Source organism: Geotrypetes seraphini, chromosome 7 (genome assembly GCF_902459505.1).
Source record: "Geotrypetes seraphini chromosome 7, aGeoSer1.1, whole genome shotgun sequence".
NCBI classification, from domain to species: Eukaryota; Metazoa; Chordata; class Amphibia; order Gymnophiona; family Dermophiidae; genus Geotrypetes; species Geotrypetes seraphini.
Genome location: NC_047090.1, coordinates 59,714,698 through 59,730,766, shown reverse-complemented (window position 1 = coordinate 59,730,766; position 16,069 = coordinate 59,714,698). Strand labels below are relative to the sequence as shown.

At 49.1% G+C, this 16,069-nt stretch overlaps 1 protein-coding gene across 2 annotated transcripts in view; it reads right to left on the bottom strand.

Annotated features, from left to right (window-relative positions):
- PHF21B (PHD finger protein 21B) overlaps positions 1-16,069 on the bottom strand; it is a 535,870-nt gene that overhangs the window by 70,885 nt on the left and 448,916 nt on the right. For both annotated transcript variants that reach the window (XR_004540159.1, XM_033952615.1), the window contains exon 11: positions 8,995-9,017. Coding sequence is in view for 1 of the 2 variants with exons in the window: in XM_033952615.1 (XP_033808506.1) it covers positions 8,995-9,017 (23 nt within the window). In the remaining variant the exon portion in view is untranslated. The remainder of the gene's footprint in view (positions 1-8,994; positions 9,018-16,069) is intronic.

The following is a 16,069-nucleotide window of genomic DNA, read 5'->3' as shown; positions in this document are numbered from 1 at the left end:
TGGTCTGGGGAATGTTTTCTTCATATGGTTGGGGGTCCTTCAATACCTCCTGGAAGGTACTCTCAATCAATATGGTATCTCTCCAACCTTGCTGATCAAGTACACTCTTATGTTGACAATCTTCCCTATGGTCAATGGGATCTTTCAACAGGACAATGTGACATGTCATACCACCAAAATTGTTCGAGAGTGGTTCAGAGAGCAAGATCAAGCCTTCTAGCTACTTCCTTGACCTCCAAATTCCCCACACCTTAACCCAATCAAGCACAATTGGGACCACTTTGATTGATATGTTCAACTGGATCCACGACTATGCACCCATCAGCAACTGTCAAACACACTGTAGTCTGCATGCATGGCTCCTGATTCCTCTAGCAACCATTCAGCATCTTACTGAGTCACTCCCATGGCATCTGGCTGTCTTCTGTGCTGCCAGAAGTAGTTATTCTGGATATTAGCAGCTGGTCAAAATAATGTGACTCAACTGTGCATAAAGGAAAGCAAGTTTCTACTTTCCTTTATAAAAACATAGAAACATGATGGCAGATAAAAGGCCAAATGGCCCATTTAGTCTGCCCATCCGTAGTAACCATTATCTCTTTCTCTCTCCGAGAGATCCCACGTGCCTATCCCAAGCCCTCTTGAATTCAGACAGTGTGTCTCCACCACCTCTTCCGGGAGACTGTTCCATGCAACTACCACCCTTTCTGTAAAAAAGTATTTCCTTACATTACTCCTGAGTCTATCCTCTCTTAGCTTCATCCCATGCCCTCTCATTGCAGAGTTTCCTTTCAAATGAAAGTGACTCGACGCATGCGCATTTTATATTACATACGTATTTAAATGTCTCTATTATATCTCCCCTCTACAGTATGTTATCTTTGTTCTTGCTAAATATTGAGTTGTATATATGATCATGCCTTAAATGAAGGCACATTTTCAGCCACTTATAAGTATTTTATAAAGAAAATTAGGCACTTACTTTTCTTTATAAAATGGCTTAAAAATGGGCGCATTTTGTTTCATTACTTTAGGCACCTGGTTATAAAATTACCTTCAGTAAAGGTAGTCTATAATGAACTGCCTAATATTGTGCAAAAGGACAGCATGTAAATGTGAAGTGAACACCTAGGGGCTTATAAATAACTTCTTATAGAATATTGACTAGTGGAAAAATATGCACATAATTGGATGATGCATACTTTGCTGGCAAGCATGTTGTACATGGAGGGGCATTTTCAATAAGATGTCTAAGTCAGACTTTGGCTGTTTTGAGAAAAACCAGGTGAAGAAATTTGTTCTTTTTCAAACCCGTCTATTTTTCTTTTCCAAAAATGGCACAGCTAGATGTTTTGTCCAGCTAGACATCTAATTTTTTTTTTTTTTTGCCATTATCGATAAAAAAAATTCCAAATTAATGTCCAAAATAAGCCATTTGCATGTAGGAGAGGCCAGCATTTTTAAGGGATTGGCCACAAAAACATGCCAGCAGAGCAATGGGGCACTGCTGTAAACTTCACATTAAGGGTGCCAGGTACACATCTCACCCTAACCCCTGTACATTATATAGAGAGCACTCCTAAACCTAATGTACCCACTTGTCTACTGTCCCAATAGCTCTTATGCCTGCAGATATCACTCATATGGCAGTAAAGTGGATTTTGGGGTGGGTTCACACTTTCCACCACAAGTGTATTAGATAGGGTAGCATATGGGCTTGAGTCCCCCTCTCTGCAGTCCACTGCATTGCCCACCAGGCTACTCCAGAGACCTGCTTGCAGTCCTAATAGGACAGGCCAAAGTTTCTGCAGCTATTATAAAGACAGATAAGTACTGTTTCATGCAGATATTTGGGGGAACCAGTGGTCATCTGGTCAGTTTAGGCACCTTTTTGGTTCTTATATGTGCCGATTTACGCTGTCTTTTCAATGTCTATCTTTTTTGAAAATGAGTCCCATGGACACAATTTGGGTTGAGCATGTAATTGAAGCATAAATTATAGTATTCTATAATTTAGATGTAACTAATATGTAGGTACCAGCTATAAGATTGGTGTGAGTATACTTTAAATGTACATGAAAACAATACAAACTTCAAATGGTATTGTATTCACAAAATATACAAATATTAAAGACCATTTGCAAAAAATAAAAAATGGACCCTGCTTCTAGATTCCAACTTTTCATTAAATTTGCTACTTAAACTATTGAGTTTATTAATTGGACTATTAGCTTTTAATCAAATTAAGCTAATTAGATTCTAATGGGGACAATTAGGAGTGTGTGTTTCCCAAAATGGGATTACGGTACTCAAAGAGAGAAATACATTACTCTCTTGCCTCCTTATAACATCACCGGCTATTACCCCACCTCCCTACCAATATAGATTAATTTAATCAATAATTATCTTTTAAAAGCTAAATTGCATTACATTTTTATAAATAAATATTTATGAACACTATTCCTACTCTTTTATTAATTTAAATCCTTAAAAAACTTATTAAATTTAAACTACAAATTACTATTTTGGTATGGAGTACATACTACTCAAAACAAATCAGCATGCCATTATACTTTAAATGTATGCATATTTTCTACCACTTTCACTAACTCTATAAAAAAAAAAAAATAGGCATCTACTTTTATTTTTCATAGACTAGGTTGGTGCCTAATTATCTTCTTATCCTAGGTGCCCAATTATAGAATTACTCTCCACATATAGAATTTCTTGTTCCCTCTTGCTCACCATAACTCCACTCAAACATATAAGATAGTGCCTGAAGAATTAGAGCCATTTTCTGCTGGCACTATACATAGAATGCCTTTCAATATTAGTGGATGGAGGAATTATAAGTTTACCAGCAGCCAGTAAACCAAAGCTGCTTCTGAAAATTAGCCCTATAAATGCTTCATTTTTATCATTATACACAAATCTATTTTATTTTTTTTTATTTCAAATAAAGCAATGTTACTTACCGTAACAGTTGTTATCCAGGGACAGCAGGCAGCTATTCTCACTAGTGGGTGATGTCATCAGACAGAGCCCCGGTACGGACGTCTCACAAGCACGTGTTGCTTGTAGAAACTTAAAGTTTCTAGATGCCCGCACCGCGCATGCGCCGGTGCCTTCCTACCCGGAGATCCGGGCGTGTCTCCTCAGTTCAGGTAGCTAGCCTGAGAAGCCAACCCAGGGGAGGTGGGTGGGACGTGAGAATAGCTGCCTGCTGTCCCTGGATAACAACTGTTACGGTAAGTAACATTGCTTTATCCCAGGACAAGCAGGCAGGTATTCTCACTAGTGGGTGACCTCCAAGCTAACCTCAGTGGGATGGAGGGGGAGTTGGCGACTTAAGAGAATAAATTTTTCAATACTGTTTGGCCAAACTGTCCATCCCGTCTGGAGAGAGTATCCAGACAATAATGTGAGGTGAATGTGTGAACCGAGGACCAGGTGGCAGCCTTACAAATTTCCTCGATTGGTGTTGATCTGAGGAATGCTACTGAGGCTGCCATTGCTCTGACCTTATGGGCTGTGACCTTACAAGGAAGTGATAATCCAGCCTGGGCATAGCAGAAAGAGATGCAAGCCGCCATCCAATTAGAGATGGTGCGCTTTGATACGGGTCTTCCCAACTTATTAGGGTCGAAGGAGACAAAAAGTTGAGGAGTGGTTCTGTGTGGCTTGGTGCGATCCAGGTAGAAAGCCAAGGCACGTTTACAGTCTAGAGTGTGAAGGGCCGATTCTCCGTGGTGAGAATGAGGCTTAGGGAAGAATACTGGAAGTACGATGGATTGGTTGAGATGAAATTCGGAGACCACCTTAGGCAGGAATTTCGGGTGAGTGCGGAGGACCACCTTGTCATGGTGGAATACTGTGAATGGTGGGTCCGCCATCAATGCCTGGAGTTCGCTGACTCTGCGAGCGGACGTAAGGGCTACAAGGAAAAGAACTTTCCAGGTGAGGTACTTCAGAGGGGCCCTGTTGAGTGGTTCAAACGGGGGCTTCATGAGGTGGGAAAGGACTACATTGAGGTCCCAAACCACTGGGGGTGGTTTGAGAGGAGGGTTAACATGGAAGAGTCCTTTCATAAATCTGGCGACCACCGGATGGGCCGAGAGGGGTTTCCCTTGTAGAGGCTGGTGGAACGCCGCAATAGCGCTCAGGTGGACTCGTATGGATGTGGACTTGAGCCCAGATTGAGATAGGTGCAGGAGATAGTCCAGCACGGAGGATAAGGAAGCTCGCTGGGGTTCCTTTGACTTAGAAACGCACCATGAGGAGAATCTGGTCCATTTCTGGGAGTAGCATTGACGAGTGGCGGGCTTCCTGGAAGCTTCCAAGACTTCCCTCACTTCTTGTGAGAATTGGTGAGGGGTTACGTTGAGAGGAACCAAGCTGTCAGGTGGAGAGACTGCAGGTTGGGATGAAGTAGTGATCCTTGATGTTGAGTAAGTAGTGAAGGAAACACTGGAAGTGGTACTGGTTCCCTGCTGCTGAGTTGAAGTAGGAGGGAGAACCAAGGTTGTCTGGGCCACCGAGGGGCTATTAGAATCATGGTGGCCCGTTCGAGTTTCAGCTTGACCAGAGTCTTCTGGATCAGCGGGAATGGTGGGAACGCATATAGAAATCGTTTCCCCCAGTTCAGTAGAAAAGCATCTGCCTCGAGGCGATGAGGAGTGTAGATCCTGGAGCAAAACTGAGGCAGTTTGGCGTTGTGGGGAGCCGCAAAGAGGTCTATCTGAGGCGTCCCCCATTGCGTGAAGATTTGGTGAAGGGGGTTGGAATGGAGAGTCCATTCGTGCGGTTGTAGCAGACGGCTTAGTTTGTCTGCTAGGACGTTGTTCTCCCCCTGGATGTATACTGCTCTGAGTAAGGCGTTGTGGCGTACCGCCCAGTCCCAGACTCGTAGAGCTTCCTGGCAAAGGAGGGACGAGCCCGTGCCCCCTTGCTTGTTGATGTAATACATGGCAGCCTGATTGTCTGTGCGAATGAGGATTACCGTGTCGTGAAGTAGGTGTTGGAAAGCTTGGAGCGCATTGAAGATGGCTCTGAGTTCCAATAGATTGATTTGGTGTAGTCTTTCCGCACTGGTCCAGAATCCTTGGGTGCGGAGACCCTCCAGGTGGGCCCCCCATGCGTAATTCGACGAGTCGGTTGTGAGAACTTTCTGATGGGGGGGAGAGTGCATCAGCAAACCTCTGGATAGATTCGAAGAGGTCATCCACCAAAGTAGAGACTGCCGAAGAGCAGGTGTGACTACGATGCGTTTGGATAGTGGATCGGATGTCTGGTTCCACTGTGATGCCAGGGTCCACTGGGGGATCCTGAGGTGGAGTCTGGCAAAGGGTGTCACGTGTACTGTGGAGGCCATATGGCCCAGGAGCACCATCAGTTGTCTCGCCGGTATGGTTTGGTGAGTGATCACCGACTGGCAGAGGTGAAGAAGAGACTCCATGCGTTGCCGGGGCAGGAATGCTCGGAGTCGGGTGGTGTCCAGGACCGCTCCGATGAAGGGGAGGGACTGGGTAGGCTGTAGATGGGACTTGGAGAAGTTGATCTCGAAGCCCAAATTCTGGAGGAAGTAGGTTGTAGCCAAGGCCGCCGAAGTGACCTCTGGGGCTGACGGGGCCTTGATGAGCCAGTCGTCGAGGTATGGAAAGACCTGTAGACCCCTGTCCCTGAGTGCTGCGGCCACTACCACCAGGCACTTTGTGAAGACTCTGGGGGACGAAGATAGGCCGAATGGTAGCACTCGATACTGTAGGTGCAGATTTCCCACCCGAAATCTGAGGAACTTTCGGGAGGCCGGGTGAATGGGGATGTGAGTGTAGGCCTCTTTGAGATCCAGGGAGCATAACCAGTCGTTCTGCTCGAGGAGGGGGTATAGAGAAGCCAAAGTCAACATGCGAAACTTCTCTTTGACCAGGAACTTGTTGAGGGCCCGAAGGTCTAAAATGGGTCGCAGGTCGCCCGTTTTCTTCGGGACGAGGAAGTACCGGGAGTAAAACCCTCGGTTCAATTGGTCTGACGGGACCGTCTCGACCGCCCGAAGCTGGAGTAAGTTTTGGACTTCCTGAAGAAGAAGGGAGGTCTGCGTCGAGCTTGAAGGATACTCTCTTGAAGGATGGTCCGGGGGGACCCGGTGGAATTGAAGGGAGTATCCTTCTCTTATGATGGAGAGGACCCATAGGTCCGTGGTTATGGCCTCCCATCTGTGGTAAAAAAGATGGAGGCGGCCCCCTATGGGAGAGGCCGAGGTTATGCTCCCGGGAGGGGCGTCAAAAGGGCTGGGGAGCCTTAGGTACAGCGGGTGGCTGGACTTTTTGCTGAGACTTCTGGGGGGGTTGTCTCTTCGCAGGCTGTCTCGCCGCGGGCGTTTGTCTGGGCATGTAACGCCGCTGGTAAATCAGGGGTGGCCTGGAAGGTCGAGACTGTTGAGGTTTGGGTTTGGGCCGTAGGATGGATTGAAAGGATTTTTCATGATCCGACAGCTTCTTGGTAACAGTTTCGATAGACTCATCGAACAGGTCGGCTCCAGCACATGGTACGTTGGCGAGTCTGTCCTGTAGGTTGGGATCCATATCGATAGTACGGAGCCATGCCAGGCGACGCATAGCTACCGCGCTTGCGGCGGCGCGTGCCGAGAGTTCGAATGCATCGAAGGAGGATTGCATCAGCTGGAGGCGTAATTGGGAGAGGGAGGCTACCACTTCCTCGAACTCGAATCGAGCTTGGTTGTCTATGAACGGAGTGAACTTGCGGAGTACCGGCAAGAAGAACTCCAGATAGGAAGAGAAAAAGAAGTTGTAGTTTAGCACCCGTGACGCCATCATGGAGTTTTGGTAGAATTTTCTACCAAATTTGTCCATCGTTCTTCCCTCTCGGCCCGGCGGTACAGAAGCGTAGACCTGGGAGGGATGAGAGCGTTTGAGGGAGGACTCGACCAATAGGGATTGGTGGGAGAGTTGGGGGCCCTCGAACCCTTTATGGTGCACGATGCGGTATCGAGCATCGAGTTTGCTGGGGATCGCCGGTATGGAATACGGCGTTTCGAAGCACTGCATGAAGGTCTGGTCCAGTAATTTATGCAAGGGGAGCCGGAGCGACTCCGTTGGAGGGTTAGGTAAGTGCATGGTGTCCAGATACTCTTTGGAGTATCTGGAGCCCGTGTCAAGGGTCACGTCCAGATCATCCGCCATTTGTCGGAGGAATGATGAGAAGGACAATTGTTCCGCCAGCGTCGGTCTGTGGGACGGGCTGGAGGAGGATGAGGCCTCCAGGTCTGTGGACATCGGGGAGTGACAAGGAGAATCGGGTACCGGTGTCTCCTCGTACTCCGGGCCCCTCGGAGGGGACGCCTCTGTTGAGGAGTATCCCCTACGTTGCAGTTTTTTTCTGCGGTGACACCTCCGAATGGCGTGAGGAGTGCCAGGATGAGTGTCTCGATCGGTGCCCGTCTCGGTGGCGGGACGGGGATCGGGATCGTCTGTGCATCGCATGGTCTCCCGAGGCCCCCAAGTGGATAGGGCTGGAAGCGGTGGATCGCAACTGGGTTTGCGATGCGGATTCTTGCGATGCTACCCAAGTCTGGTAAGGAGTGCGGAAGAACTCTTCCTGACTATGCCCAGGGCTTCGAGTATCGAGCGGGGGTCTGGTCCCATGTTGGCGCGGAGGCGTAATGGGTTCTAATGGCGGCATATCGGTAAGCGAGGTTTGCCGCGTGGGCATCGCCGCCCTCCCCCGTTCGTCCTCGTCGGTTGTCGAGGTCGAACGGTGTGGGGGAGGGGGAGGGGGCGGACCGCCCCTTTGGGTCGGTACCGGGAGGTCACCCTGTATGGCAGCGATGAGCCCGGGTCCGATGGTCTGCATGAGCTCAACGAATTGAGCTTCTAGCACGGACCGTAGCGAAGCCGATAGGGAGGGATCCGCACCGAAAGGGGGTCCTCCTGCACGGACATCGCGCTCCTTCGAGGTCGAGTGCTTCTGCTTAGCAGCTTTCGGCACTTTGATGACCATTGGTGGCACTGTGGAAGGAAGAGGTACCTGAACCGAGGAGACCGGGGCAGGCACCGACGTCGAGCTCGTGGATGGTGTCGGGGCGAGCGATGCCGGTTTCACCACACTCGATGCAGGGGTGGTCGATGCCGGTTTCGCCCGAACCGGGGAGGTATCAGATGAAGTGGAGGCTGTGGGATCCTTAGCTGCGTCCATCTTGAACATCGATTCCCACAATAGGCAACGCCGCTTGAAAGAGCGTGCCGTAAGGGTAGAGCAAGGCCCGCACGATTTCGGGATGTGGTCAGGGCCCAAACACTGCAAACAGCGCCAGTGAGGGTCCGTGAGTGAAATCGCGCGTTGGCACTTGCTGCACTTTTTAAACCCGGTGGTTGGCCGGGACATAGGCCGGAAAATCTCCGCCGCGAGGTCGAAGCCAGTGGGCCTAAGCCACGTGGCCGGCCCGTTCGACCCGCCGGAGGAAATAATCTTCTTTTTTTTTTTTTTTTTTTTTTTTTACGAAAATAAAAGAACTGTTAACTGTAATTAAAAGAAAGGCGAAAACGCGGACAAGGAAGGCAAATTTAACTGAATTCAGCTAGCGCATGATGAAGTCGAACTTCTCAGCTCCGCGGAAAAGAAAGAACTGAGGAGACACGCCCGGATCTCCGGGTAGGAAGGCACCGGCGCATGCGCGGTGCGGGCATCTAGAAACTTTAAGTTTCTACAAGCAACACGTGCTTGTGAGACGTCCGTACCGGGGCTCTGTCTGATGACATCACCCACTAGTGAGAATACCTGCCTGCTTGTCCTGGGATAATTTGATATACTGCTTTTTATATCAGTATTACTATAAACAAATACTTAAGCTATTTTATGACAGAGAAAAAGCTAATTTTCTATTTTTATGATTTTGATCCACATATGCCTACAAATCTAAATCCTATACACACTGTTAAACCGCATGCCAGCATTAAGCAAATCTTGTCAAAAACATACCTTCCAACATGGATCCTCATTTGCTAGCACATGAAAAAAGGGCAGAGAATAGGTTAGTGGGCAAATAATACAAAGATTACTTTCAGCTATATTAGTGATTTTAGTGAATATGAGATATAGGGAATGAAAGGAAAGTCAGTTGCTTAACTGTAATTGTGCTCCCTATGGAGAGCAGGATAAATCAGAAACACATGTGGTTGATATTATTTGATGGAACTGGGGATGAAACATTTCCAGATAGATCTAAATAAGCCTACACCACAAAGGCCCTGAATACCAAAAAAAAATATCAAGATTTCTTGAATGATTTATTCTCTACACAGAAAACACCAGTTACAATTGAGCAACAGTTTTTTCTATGGGCATCGTTTCCTTTATATTATCCTGATATACATCCAATCTCTTAATTAGTTCGATTTCACGCGTAACAAAGTCCTTATCAATGGTGCATGATGTTTTAATTGTTTCTTTTATTTGGGCAATGATATCGTAGGTGTGTTTCTGATTTATACTGCTGTCCATAGGGATTAACTACGATACCCAATTTAAGGAGAAATAGTGTGCGATTCTTAATAAGTGTGCAATGGACCTAATGTTGCCAATTATTGAACAAATTACTAAAACAGAACAGGAGTTGAAACAAACCATTGTTCAAATAAAAGAAACAATTAAAACATCATGCACCAGTGAGGAGGACTATGTTACTTGTGAAACCGATCTAAATATGAGATTGGAGTGTATCAGGATAATATAAAGCAAACGAAGATTTAAAAATTCAAGAGGGACGAAAAAGCACAGTTACTTACCGTAACAGGTGTTATCCAGGGACAGCAGGCAGATATTCTTAACACATGGGTGACGTCACCGACGGAGCCCTCGGTACGGACCTTTTTAACTAGAAGTTTCTAGTTGGCCGCACCGCGCATGCGCGAGTGCCTTCCCGCCCGACGGAGGAGTGCGTGGTCCCCAGTTAGGATAAGCCAGCTAAGAAGCCAACCCGGGGAGGAGGGTGGGACGTAAGAATATCTGCCTGCTGTCCCTGGATAACACCTGTTACGGTAAGTAACTGTGCTTTATCCCAGGACAAGCAGGCAGCATATTCTTAACACATGGGTGACCTCCAAGCTAACAAAGAGGGAGGTGGGATGGTTGGCCGTTAGGAAAATAAATTTTGTAACACAGATTGGCCGAAGTGTCCATCCCGTCTGGAGAACGCATCCAGACAGTAGTGAGTAGTGAATGTGTGAACTGAGGACCAAGTGGCCGCCTTGCAGATTTCCTCGATGGGCGTGGAACGGAGGAAAGCAACAGAAGCAGCCATGGCTCGGACTCTGTGGGCCGTGACAGTTCCTTCCAGGGAGAGACCGGCCCGAGCATAACAGAAGGCAATACAGGCAGCAAGCCAATTTGAAAGTGTCCGTTTGGAGACAGGACGACCCAAACGGTTGGGATCGAAAGATAAAAACAGCTGAGGAGATGTTCGGTGAGCTCTGGTACGATCAAGATAGTAAGCAAGGGCACGCTTACAATCCAGAGTGTGCAACGCCTGTTCCCCGGGATGCGAGTGAGGCTTAGGGAAGAAGACGGGCAGCACAATGGACTGGTTAAGGTGAAAAGCCGAGACCACCTTGGGAAGGAATTTAGGGTGGGTACGCAGAACAACCTTGTCATGGTGAAAAACAGTGAAAGGTGGGTCGGCAACCAGTGCATGCAGTTCGCTAACCCTCCTGGCAGAGGTGATGGCAATTAGGAAAAGCACCTTCCAGGTAAGAAGTCTGAACGAAGTTGTGGCAAGAGGCTCAAACGGAGGTTTCATGAGAGCTGAGAGAACCACATTCAGGTCCCAGACGACAGGAGGAGGCTTGAGAGGCGGTTTGATGTTGAAGAGCCCTCTCATAAATCTGGAAACCAGAGGATGAGCCGTGAGGGGTTTTCCGAGAATAGGCTCATGAAACGCAGTGATGGCACTGAGGTGGACTCTGATGGAGGTGGTTTTGAGGCCAGCGTTGGACAGCGAGAGCAAATATTCCAAGACAGTTTCCACCGCTAAGGAGGTGGGTTCTTGATGATGCCGGAGACACCACGAGGAGAATCTGGTCCACTTCTGATGGTAACATTGGAGAGTGGCCGGTTTCCTGGAGGCGTCCAAAATGAGGCGGACCGGTTGGGATAGACTCTCCGGAGAGGTCAGCCCGAGAGAAACCAAGCTGTCAGGTGGAGGGAAGACAGATTGGGATGCAGTAGAGACTGATGCTGCTGTGTAAGTAGAGTAGGAAACACAGGAAGAGGAATGGGCTCCCTGGAACTGAGTTGGAGCAGGAGGGAGAACCAGTGTTGACGAGGCCACCGAGGGGCGATGAGAATCATGGTGGCGCTGTCCTTGCGGAGTTTGGACAAGGTCCGCAACATCAGAGGAAGTGGAGGGAAGGCATAGAGGAACCGATCCCTCCAGTCGAGCAGGAATGCATCCGGTGCCAGACGGTGAGGAGAAAAGAGTCTGGAACAGAATTGGGGCAGCTGATGGTTGTGAGGTGCTGCAAAGAGGTCCACCTGCGGGGTGCCCCATCGAGCAAAGATGGAGAGCAGAGTCGGAGGGTCCAACATCCACTCGTGAGGTTGAAGGATGCGGCTGAGATTGTCGGCCAGAGAGTTCTGTTCGCCCTGGATATAGACCGCCCTGAGAAAGAGATTGCGGTCCGTGGCCCAGGTCCAGATGCGTAGAGCCTCCAAACAAAGGGGGCGAGATCCGGTGCCGCCTTGCTTGTTTATGTAGTACATGGCGACTTGATTATCTGTGCACAGGAGGAGGACTTGAGGGCAGAGAAGATGTTGAAAAGCCTTTAGGGCGTAGAACATGGCTCTGAGTTCCAGGAAGTTTATGTGATGACGACGCTCCTGTGGTGTCCAAAGTCCCTGAGTGCGTAGATCGCCCAGGTGAGCTCCCCATGCGTAGGGGGACGCATCGGTGGTGATGATCATAGAGTGAGGGGGCAGATGAAAGAGTAGACCCCTGGAAAGATTTGAGGAGTTCAACCACCATTGGAGAGATTGCTGAAGAGATGATGTCACAGAGATGGGATGAGAAAGAAGATCTGTAGTCTGTGACCATTGGTTGGCGAGAGTCCATTGAGGTGTCCTGAGGTGGAGTCGCGCCAGAGGAAGGACATGCACCGTCGAGGCCATGTGACCCAGGAGGACCATCATCTGTCGGGCAGGAATGGAGGGATGCAGGAGTACCTGACGGCAGAGATGGAGCAGGGTCTGCTTGCGATCGGAGGGGAGAAAGGCCCTCATCAGCGTTGTGTCCAGGACTGCTCCGATGAATTGAAGTCGCTGGGTGGGAAGCAGATGCGACTTGGGGTAGTTGATCTCGAACCCCAGGAGGTGGAGGAGAGAGATGGTGTGATGAGTAGCTTGTAGCACGAGTTGAGATGAAGGTGCTTTCACCAACCAATCGTCCAAGTAGGGGAACACCTGGAGGTTGTGAGACCTGAGGAAGGCCGCCACCACTATCAGGCATTTGGTGAAGACTCTGGGGGAGGAAGCGAGGCCAAACGGTAGTACTTTGTACTGGTAGTGGTGGTGGAGTACCTGGAACCGCAGGTAGCGGCGAGAGTTCTGATGGATGGAGATGTGAGTGTAGGCCTCTTTGAGGTCCAGGGAACATAGCCAGTCGTGTTGAGAAAGAAGAGGGTAAAGTGTGGCAAGGGAGAGCATCCTGAACTTTTCCTTGACCAGACACTTGTTGAGGTCCCTGAGATCGAGAATGGGACGGAGGTCTCCCGTCTTTTTGGGTACAAGGAAGTAGCGGGAGTAGAATCCCTGGCCCCTTTGATCTGGAGGTACTTCTTCGATGGCATTGAGAAGGAGGAGGGATTGAACCTCCCTCAGGAGGAGGGGGGTTTGAGAGGAGTGAGAAGCAGACTCTACGGGTAGGTTGTCCGGTGGCAGAGTCTGGAAGTTGAGAGAGTAGCCGTGGCGGATGATGTTGAGGACCCACTGGTCTGACGTGATGACCTCCCAACGGCTTGAGAAAATGGTGAGACGACCCCCTATAGGCTGTGGAAGAGGCAGCGAGGGTGGATGACAGGCTATGCCCTGGAGAGAAGAGTCAAAAGGGCTGAGATTGTTTAGCAGGCTGAGAAGGCTTAGAAGGTTGAGTGGCCTGAGATCGAGCCTGGGCATGGTGCTGCTGTTGACGGGGTCGCCGAGATTGTTGAGAAGGCGGATTGAGTGGCCTGGCTGAGAACCTCCGCTGGTAAGATGATTGAGGCCGATAGGGTCGAGCAGGCGGAGCCTTCTTTTTCGGCTTGATTAGGGTGTCCCACCTGGTCTCATGGGCCGAGAGTTTCTGGGTGGTGGAATCCAGTGACTCTCCAAAGAGTTCATCCCCGAGACAGGGGGCGTTGGCCAAACGATCCTGGTGGTTGATGTCCAGGTCGGAGACTCTGAGCCAGGCTAATCGACGCATGGCTACGGCCATGGCAGAGGCCCGAGAGGTGAGCTCGAAGGAGTCATATATTGAGCGGACCATATATTTTCGCATCTGGAGAAGACCAGAGATGTGTTGTTGGAATAGCGGGACCTTGCGCTCAGGAAGGTACTTCTGGAGGGCAGACAGTTGTTGGACCAAATGTTTCAGATAGAAAGAAAAATGGAAGGAATAGTTGTTTGCCCTGTTGGCAAGCATGGCATTCTGGTAAAGCCTCTTGCCAAACTTGTCCATGGTCTTACCTTCTCTGCCAGGAGGGGTAGAGGCATAGACACTGGAGCCCTGAGTCTTTTTTAAGGTGGATTCCACTAGAAGAGACTCATGGGGCAATTGAGATTTGTCGAATCCAGGAATAGGAATGACCCGGTAAAGGTTGTCCAGTTTACGGGGTGCTCCCGGTACCGTGAGGGGATTTTCCAAATTTTTATAGAACGTTTCCCGTAGGATGTCATGCACGGGAAGCTTGAGGAACTCCTTAGGAGGTTGCTCAAAGTCTAAGGCCTCTAGAAAGGCTTGAGACTTTTTTGAGTCAGATTCTAGAGGAAGTGACAGGGCAGCAGACATTTCTCTCAGAAATTTAGAAAATGAGGACTGCTCTGGTTTGGAGGTGGCATCGGGTGCCGATGGTTCCTCATCAGATGAGGAGGGATCCTCCTCGGTACCGAGAGGAGTGTCCTCCCATAAGTCAGGGTCCCTGACCTCTGGTGCATGTCGAGACACCGGGGTGGAGGGAGCGGTATGGTGAGTCTTGGACAAAGACTTTCCAGAGCGCACCGAAACGGTACCAGGGGAGGACGACCGGCGTCTATCTCGGTCCCGAGAAGAGTGCCGTACCGCCTGGTGCCGGGGAGGATCCAATGTGGCCTGAGAATGAACCACTGGATCGCCATGAAGGTGTTGGGCCGAAAGGATCGGCATAGAGGTGTTCACCGGTACCGAAGGGGTGGACACCGGGGGCTCGGTACGGGGCTCGGGCCGGTCTGGTACCGGAAGGAGCGGTGCCAGGATAGTGGGCAGCAGTTGTTCAAGTTGTTTCTTCAACTGCTCCTGGAGTTGAGCCTTTAAGATGGCCGAGATACGGTCATCGAGGGGTGGCATCGGAACCGCTTTCTTTTTCTTCGGTTCCTTAGATGCCGCTCCACGCCCCGGCGATGAGGAGGCCGATGACGAGGCACTCACCGAGATCGGGGCGGAGCGTTTGCGGGACCGGTTCGATGCCGGTAAGGACGGTGTCGCCACCGTAGCTGGAGGGCGCTCGAGGGAAGAGGAAGGCTTCTTAGCCGGCTTACCTGGCGCCAGCGACGCCGATGTGGGGTCGGTCGGTGTCGAGGTCGACGGTGCCGATTTTTGAGGTACCGCCGTTGAAGGTGAGGAGTCCATCGCCGACTCGGTGCCGAAGAGAAGAGTTTGTTGGATTCTTCGGTTTTTAAGAGTTCTCTTTTTAAGAGTGGCACAGCGGGTGCAGGAATCCGCCCGATGCTCCGGACCCAGACACTGCAAACACCAATTGTGTGGGTCAGTAATGGAGATCGGGCGTGCACACCGCTGGCACTTCTTAAAACCGACCTGCGGGGGCATGAAGGGGAAGATAGCCTCCGCAAAATCGAAGCCCGAGGCCTGTATATTGGCAACAGGCCCCGCCGGGGCAAAACGAAAGAAAAAGGGGAAAAAAGCAAAGTTTTTTTTTTTTTTTTTTTGCAAATCAAAGAAAAAGTAAACCCGAAGGTAAAGAAAGAAAAAAGCGCGAGCGGGAAGGCAAAAAAGTGGTTTCAACGGCCGTTGAAAAAACACACGCGTCTTCTTCGCTCCGCGGAAACGAAGAAACTGGGGACCACGCACTCCTCCGTCGGGCGGGAAGGCACTCGCGCACGCGCGGTGCGGCCAACTAGAAACTTCTAGTTAAAAAGGTCCGTACCGAGGGCTCCGTCGGTGACGTCACCCATGTGTTAAGAATATGCTGCCTGCTTGTCCTGGGATAAAGATTATTCAACTAATCAAGTGTATTTTCTATGGGCAAGCAGAATGGGCTATTCACACAAATGAGCACTCCCAAAGTACAGTAAGGATTGTACTGAATTTACCTAACTACGCTCTTCTTAAGAAAACCTACTCAAAAGGGCAGGAGTTAATAAAAAATTTGAAATCTATTTTTAAACTTTTTTAGCATTAGCTTTCGAAATTTACTATTGTACTAAGATTTACAGTAGTATCTGGGTACTAGTGAAAGGTAAAGGTCCACTATGGACTTTTCCATTGGTTTTATATGGCCCTCTGACAACAGGTCTACTTTTGCAATCCATTTTAGAAGAATCTACACATTGGAATCATGGCATTTACATAAATGGATGCCATGAAAAATGTTGGGACTGTACTTATGTAAAACAAAATTTCTTCATTGGCTTTTGTACCTGCTTGGAGACAGGAGCAACTGTCAACTACCAAAATGTTTCAGCAAATACATGTAGACTCTTACATCCTTTTAAGTGTTTTTAAAACTCTACTTGTACATTTAGTAAAGCCTTTTATAAAATACGGGGGAAATCTGAATATTTTATTACACAAATATTCAGATTTCTGAAAATC